Source organism: Bombyx mandarina, chromosome 06, assembly GCF_030267445.1.
Source record: "Bombyx mandarina strain Sakado chromosome 06, ASM3026744v2".
Classification (NCBI taxonomy): domain Eukaryota; kingdom Metazoa; phylum Arthropoda; class Insecta; order Lepidoptera; family Bombycidae; genus Bombyx; species Bombyx mandarina.
In genome coordinates this window covers 13,090,834-13,098,738 of record NC_143213.1, presented here as the reverse complement: position 1 = coordinate 13,098,738, position 7,905 = coordinate 13,090,834, and the positions used below count along the sequence as shown (strand labels likewise).

At 35.5% G+C, this 7,905-nt stretch overlaps 1 protein-coding gene across 1 annotated transcript in view; it reads left to right on the top strand.

Moving 5' to 3' along the window:
* The window catches only part of LOC114253068 (uncharacterized), a 21,642-nt gene continuing 13,737 nt past the window's right edge, over nt 1-7,905 (top strand). Inside the window, exons 1-2 of the mRNA XM_028187826.2 lie at nt 1-119; nt 6,633-6,797. Coding sequence (XP_028043627.2) covers nt 11-119; nt 6,633-6,797 — 274 coding nt within the window. The 5' untranslated portion in view covers nt 1-10. The remainder of the gene's footprint in view (nt 120-6,632; nt 6,798-7,905) is intronic.

The window sequence follows — 7,905 nt, the reverse complement described above, 5'->3', positions numbered from 1 at the left end:
CTCGCGGGTCATGCGTAGACGCATATTTATTGGCAGTGCGTCGGGACGCCGGGCATTCTTGGCGGCGCGGGCGGGCCGCGCTACCCCCTACAAAACCACAGCACACCCAACCAACACAGGTAAGCACTTAATAAAGTTACTTTACCTTTAAAACTTATAATATATGATTTGAATATTCCGATTTGTGTGTGTGCCAAAATCTTTGTATTTTTTTTTGCAAATTTGACTCAAAACAAACTTTATAAATAAAAATCGGAAAAAGATTATTATTTTTGAAAGCTCACGTCAACCGGTCCTGGAAATTGCTAAAACGTTACGATGTCAAACTTAAAAAAATATATTTTGATTCTAATATACTCGTAGTTTTAAGAAATGTAATAACAGAAATAGTTTCATTAAAAGTCCTAATTATTTTAATAAATAAACATATTGTTGTTATTACGTCGTTTTAAAGGTCGTTTTAGGGGTAAAGACACTATTTTGGTGTGAATGAGTTTGTCCAAGTATTCATTAGGATAGTTCAGTATTTTTTTTTCCTACATATGCTGATAGCCTTGAGAGGCTATTTCAGCTTCGCCCTAACATGTAGGTGAGCTCACGGGGCTCAAACCGGAGTGTTGCTAACACTGGCCCTAGCAAGAGCAGTGCTTCGCAGAATCTACCACCGGATCGGAAACGCGACCCACTGAGAAGATCCGGCGAGAAACTCAGTGGGCTGTGTCTATGGGTTAATTCGCTCGTCGAGCCCTTTTCGGATTCGACGAGGACGGCAACCGGGTTCAGTAGCAATCGTCGTAGAAGACAACTGATAAACTTTTCGTTCGGAACATAAAAGTCAACAAGGAACAAAGAGATAAAAAAATATATAAAAAAATATCCCATTCGAAATAATACTGTAGTATTCAGCTCTGGTTTCGAAATGAAGATTTTAAATGAAGAGTTTAAATATTTTCGCCAATATCGCGAGTGATAAATACAAATAATAAGATGCTAAGAATACTTTTTTTTATAGAAAATTGACGCAAATTAGTAATATGTTCAGATATTAACGAATAAAACTACAGTTGTTCGTTCCACAAGAACTATAGAGCATACGAAACTTCGATAACACTAAGATAATAACAATAAAAGCGAGATAAAACCGTGAAAGTAGTTTAATTAGGCAAGGTAGGTTTTTATTGCTCAAACTGATGAAAGAACTCACGGCCCACTTCATTTAGATTGCTCACCGAAGCTCATAGACATTAACGATGTAAATGTTATCACCCACCTTGAGATATGAGTTTTAACTTTAAGTTTTAAAGTATAATGGGGATTTTCCGTATTACTGAAACGTAAATTTTCGTTTTTCTTTCTGTCTGTTAAGCCGTGTTGATCTCTAAAAGCAACAAACCGACTTTGATAGGATTATAATCTCGAAAGCAGAATAGTTTTAAATTTTCACAACGTCTATCCCCTATCACCAATTTTTAAATGATAAAAATTTGTATTTTCTCAAACAGTAACAATATTTAATAATTTAATGAACGTAAAAGGGAATATGTTGAAGTATAGGTCATTAAGTACGTAATTGAAACGTGAATTGAAATTACGATGGATCTTTTATCAGCAAGATCATTCGAAGAAATCGACAGGAGCAAGCAATAACATTGTAACTCAGTTTTAGCTAAATATCAGTTATAAAATAACGTTATTCCTCGCATGTGTCGAAATAAGGTTACTGTTATACCAAAAATAAACATTTCTGTGAGATAGATTTTTACCATGTCAAAAGTTGAATTTGGGATTTAATAACGGCTTATCTAGTTCAAAATATAAATGTAATGAGTGTACAACATTTTGAAACAGAATTCTAAAAGAGGTATTGAAATATTTAAGTAGGTTGCTCTGTACCGATTTTGCGAATCAAAAAGGACTAACAGCCTAGCTACATAGTATGTTTATAGGTAAAACGTTGAGTTATAAATGTGATAGTTTCTAAGCTGAACTTCGTATTCTTTTCAAGTGAGATAGTATTCTTTGTGTTCACAAATGATTAAGAGCTTGGCTTGATAGATTTTATCTTCGTTGTCCTAAAGTTATTTATGGAAAAACATACTCACAAATAGAGATAAAATGGAAAACAAAAATAAAGGTGAATCAGTCGGTCTATGACCTCCGCAACGGTCACGTGTTTTTTTTTCTGTCTGTTTGTTCCAAATGCACACGAGATACGCTATCCCGAGACGCGGGCCGACAATTAAGTGTTATCTTTAGAAGAAGTTGTAGGGCGGTAGTGGGTTTCGATTTGAAGGGTGTGGCAACCGTTTGACTATGAAACGAAGACATAGATCTCATGTCTTAAGATTGGTGGCGACATATACATACATACGTCGTCGATGTCTATGGATTTCGGTAGCTACTTAACACCAGGTAGACCGTAAGCTCATCCATCCAACTGAGCAATAAAATCAACACACCCAAGAAACACTTAAGATATTTTGGAACTGATCGTGATGAACTGATGAATCAAATATGTCAGAAACTTTATTAAAATAATTCAATGGGTTATTTTATTCGATCATCAATGTTTCTAAATCTTTATTCTATTTTTTTTTATTGCTTAGGTTGACGAGATCACGGCCCACCTGGTGTTAAATGGTAACCGCAGCCCAAAGACATCCACAACGTAAATGCGCCACCCACCTTGAGATATAAGTTCTAAAGTCTCAGTAACGTTACAACGGCTGCCCTGCCCTTCAAGCCAATGCGTGCAGACACGCAGGACGTCCTACCACCAATAATTACGTAAATTATAATTTTGCGGGTTTTTTTTTATTTTTTTTTATTACACGATGTTATTCCTTCACCGTGGAAGTCATTCGTGAACAATTGTTAAGTACGTATTTCATTAGAAAAATCGGTACCCGCCTGCGGGATTCGAACACCGTTGCATCGCTCGACACTAATGCACCGGGCGTCTTATCCTTTAGGACATGACGACTTAACGAATGGAAATCTCGATTGATCTAAACGGCATCACCGAATCACCCGAATGACATAATACGCAGAAAATATTATAACAATAAATTATTTATAAAAATACTCTTTGAACTAAAAAAAAACACGAATAAATTTATTTTATTAGACCCTTTTTTTTGAAAGACAGTGTAAAAGTATATTATATAAATTGACAACTCTCGTAGAAGAAACTTCGTAGATACGAATAAATAATTATTAATTCGTAGACAAATTAAATTCGTAAATGAATTCTTAGAAACCGATAAATTCGTCAAAATATTTGCATGTTCATACAGACGTACGCACAAATTAAAGGCTGTCAAAACTATTCAGATAAATGAGTGCGAGATTGCAGGTCAGTGGGGCGCGCCAATTACACCACCCACACATATGTACATACGCACGCATCTCTTCATCATTATATTCTAGATCAGTGTGCTTAGTGCGAGCTTTTTAACGTTCTCGATAGCGTAAAAGTTAACTTTGGAGTTGGAACGTTTGCCTACGTTTGCCGCTAGGGGCGCTGTTTGAGTTAACTTTTACGCTATCGAGAAGGTTAAAAAACTCGCACTAAGCAGACAAGGCTGTCCAAATTACATACCTTTGCGGGCTAATTAAATTTACCACAAAAGTTGGAGGACCGCAGAATTTTTTATTTCATAAACAAATTACTTTCCGGAAATTCCGCTAATGCGAGTATATAGCTTCACTTTTAAATGATGTCATGGGAATGGGATGTTATAAAAAAAAATTATACCAAACTATTGATTACATGTTTTGGCAAAGAATTCTAATATCCAAACTATTTATATCCAAAACTATTTTCTGATTCAAACATGCGTCACGGGCCGTTTTCTGGTCAGCCCTGTTCTAGATACTTCCCTTTTTTTGGTTTTTTATAAACGTCAAGACTGTCCGTTATTTTAAAATAGAAAAAATAATTATGAGTGTTCTTCATTTGTGTAAACTGAAGGATTGATGTTATTAAATTTTTTTAATTGTCCTTGTAGGCGGACTACCATATGGCTCACCCGATGGTGAGTGATTACCGTCGCCCATGGAATTAGACGCAGAGCTAAGCCGCTGCCTACCGTCAGCAATTTCACTCGCTCAATGGAAGATCTTCCCTTTGTCATTACCTGTCATAGAAAATGCCTGCCTGCCTGCCTTAAATGCCTGCCTTAAATGATACACAATATGTAACACTTCGTTTCAAAGTAGTTTATTTGCACTAGGGCGACGTCTTCACAGTCATAATTAACAATCAATAATAGTTGGTGAGTGCGAGAGGGATAGCAGAGGTCAGTGGAACGCTCCTAGTGTCGCTACTGACATATTAGAACAATTGCAACTAATTTAGATTCGGCTGGACTGTGGACGTGCAAATAGGTCGTTAAAGTATTTATAGGCTACATTTAAAAAGTTCACGCTTTCGTGTCACTTGTTCAATTGATTTTAGGAAACGGTTTTTGAACGACTACAAAAAAAGAGTTGGTTCTAAATTTGACTGTATTTTTTGTGTTACCTAAGAAGTCTGTGCGAACCAATTTTAAATATTATTTTTATTTGTGATTGAGTTATCCTTAATAATGCACATTTAATTGACTTCGTTTAAATTGATGATAATCTCATTTTATTCGTATGAATTCGTGTTTTTTTTTGTAATTTTCTTTATGATGAATATTAAGAAAATAGAATCCGAAGTCGTCAATTGGAATTTCAATTAGGACTTGGTATTTTTGTAAAATAATCGAGTTGTTAGGGTTTTTTTTTTATTGCTTAGATGGGTGGACGAGCTCACAGCCCACCTGGTGTTAAGTGGTTACTGGAGTCCATAGACATCTACAATGTAAATGCGCCACCCACCTTGAGTTATAAGTTCTAAGGTCTCAGTATATTTACAACGACTGCCCCACCCTTCAAACCGAAACGCATTACTGCTTCACGGCAGAAATAGGCGGGGTGGTGGTACCTACCCGTGCGGACTCACAAGAGGTCCTACCACCAGTGGGTCTGGTCTGGTTCTTATCTATAATGTATTTGAATTGTAATGGAATCGCGATCGTCTGAGAAGATCCGGTGAGAAACTGAATGGATTGTGTCTATGGGTTAATTTGCACGTCGAGCTCTTCATCGTAATCGACGAGTTATTAAATTATGTCAAGGCCAAGCGTAATGCTGAATGATTTCCAATAAAAAGGGTACCTACGTCATTCGGGTAACGGTTTTCAGCCTTGATGCTGTAATTAATCTAATAACTAGGACGACGGTCTATCAGAAACGATCGAAATTGTATTGAACAATAATTGGCACAAGGTCGAGTTTGTTCAGCCAATGATTTTATATTCAGTTTTATTAATAACTAGCGACCCGCCCTCGCTTCGCTTCGGAAACATTAAAACACACATAAAACCAAAAAATAAAAAAATAAATAAAAAAAAAGTAGCCTATGTTCATCAGGGACAATGTCGGCTTCTAATGGAAAAAGAATTTTTCAAATCGGTCCAGTAGTTTCGGAGCCTATTCGAAACAAACAAACAAACAAATCTTTCCTCTTTATAATATTAGTATAGAGTATAGATAAATTTTATATTTACTGAAAGGGTTTTTTTACCGTAGCGAATTTGTATTCAAAAGAAGCTGGAATGAGCTCAACACGGACATGAAGGTTTCACTACCTACATAATAAGTGCTTAAATTTAGTTTTAAAAATTGATATCATACAATAATATTTATTTTATTTCATCGCTGTCGTTCTAGGCGCTACCCTGTTTAATGTATTAATGGATCCAGATTTATTTTCAGTTTGGTCTCTCAAGATTTTGTGTATTCAAGATCTATTTATGTTTCTTAGCCTGAGAAAAAAGGAGAAAATTCTAGTTTTTTTATTGCGTAGATGGGTGAACTAGCTGATCGCCCACCTGATGTTAAGTGGTTACTGGAGCCCATAGACATCTACAACGTAAATGCGCCACCCACCTTGAGATATAAGTTCTAAGGTCTCAGTATAGTTACAACGGCTGCCTGAACTGAGATCTTAGAACTTATATCTCGAGGTGGGTGGCGCATTTACGTTGTAGATGTCTATGGGCTCCAGTAACCACTTAACACCAGGTGGGCTGTGAGCTCGTCCATCCATCTAAGCAATAAAAAAGGACTATTTATATACATACATTATAGTTACACACGATTACGTTTTATATTTAGTTCGGCTTGTTAATAAATGTTTTTTTTTTTCGTTTTCGCGCAGTTACTTTAATACAAAACAATATAATATGACTGTCGGTACTTGAACCATTGTACCATGGTTCACTTGCGGACTAAATAATAATAATAATAATAATAATGGTTGGTTCGAAGTAAGTATCAGTTGAATGGAATATTTGAAATGTATTCAACTGATATTTATTTTTAACAAATGTATCATCTTATTTATTTGATCGGTTTTGTTATTTTTAAGTATGTTTCAATGATACTATGTACACATATGGACTTGTTGTAAATAATAAATCATTCATTCATTCATTCATTCATTCATTCAATACGTTAATATTTTATTATTCGCATACCTACTTAATTATTTTTACAATTTTTTTTTATAAATATAGTGCTAATATGAATTATTTTGTTAGGCACGATGTGGCAGATCAAAGTGGCGGTCCTAGCTTTCGTGTCTTTGGCAACAGCAAAGGAGCTGAGCGAGCCGCTTCGTGAGGAGATAATCCAAGAACTGCCGCAAGCTCAGGATCCAGATCCCCATTACGACGACTATAACCCGTTCGAAGAAGACGAAAATGGTGTGACATTTATTTATTATTATAGGAATATAGTTCTGTAATTCAAACTGTACAAAATGTTTTCAATAGCTCACATTTTCTAGTGATCGTAGAACCTCTTGTGAGTCCGCACGGGTAGGTACCATCACCCTGCCTATTTCTGCCGTGAAGCAGTAATGCGTTTCGGTTTGAAGGGTGGGGCAGGCGTTGTAACTATACTGAGACCTTAGAACTTATATCTCAAGATGGGTGACGCATTTACGTTCTAGATGTCTATGGGCTCCAGTAACTACTTAACACCAGGTGGGCTGTGAGCTATTCCACTCACTTAAGCAACAAAAAATAAAAATAAAAGTAGTGTACTGGCATTATTTAACGGCCGTCTGGTGTAGTGGTAAGTGACATGGTCACTATACAAGGGGGTCGCGGGTTCGAATCCCGCCAAGGGAAGGTATTTGTATGATAAATATAAATGTCTTTTTCAGGGTTATGGATGTATCTTAAATATATGTATGTGTATAATAAAAATCTTACATTTATTTCCGTTATCTGGTACCTGTAACACAAGTTCTTTACGAACTTATCATGGGACTAGTTAACGTGGTGTGATTGTTAGTAAATATTTATTATTTATTATAAAAAAAAAATAAAAAAAAAAATTATAACAAAAAGGCTTACTTAAAAAGGGCGTTTTAAATCATGCAATAGAACATAGATACCTATTTATGTGTTCTAATTGGTGTATACCTTGTCTTGCAATTATTTATTGTTTTAATGAAAAATTTTTTTGCTGTTCAGTGAATAATTTATTACTAAAGTTTCCATAATTGTTTCGGAATTATAGAATTCTAAATATATTTGTGCGATCCTTGAAAAATTACGAAATCGAAATATACATACGTCGTTAACTAATGAAAACATTCGCTACTGCCATTCTTATAGTTTGTGTTTTGTTATTGTCTTCCTACAACAGATATCAGTAGTCCTGTTCGCAAACATTCAAGAATGTGTTTTGACTCCATAGCTGTCACAACATTTCGGTTTTCTTTACCACTCCATTCCATTTTCATATCCATAATCCAAGAATGTTTTACAAAGATTGGAGACAAAACGAGGAAATACAAAGAAT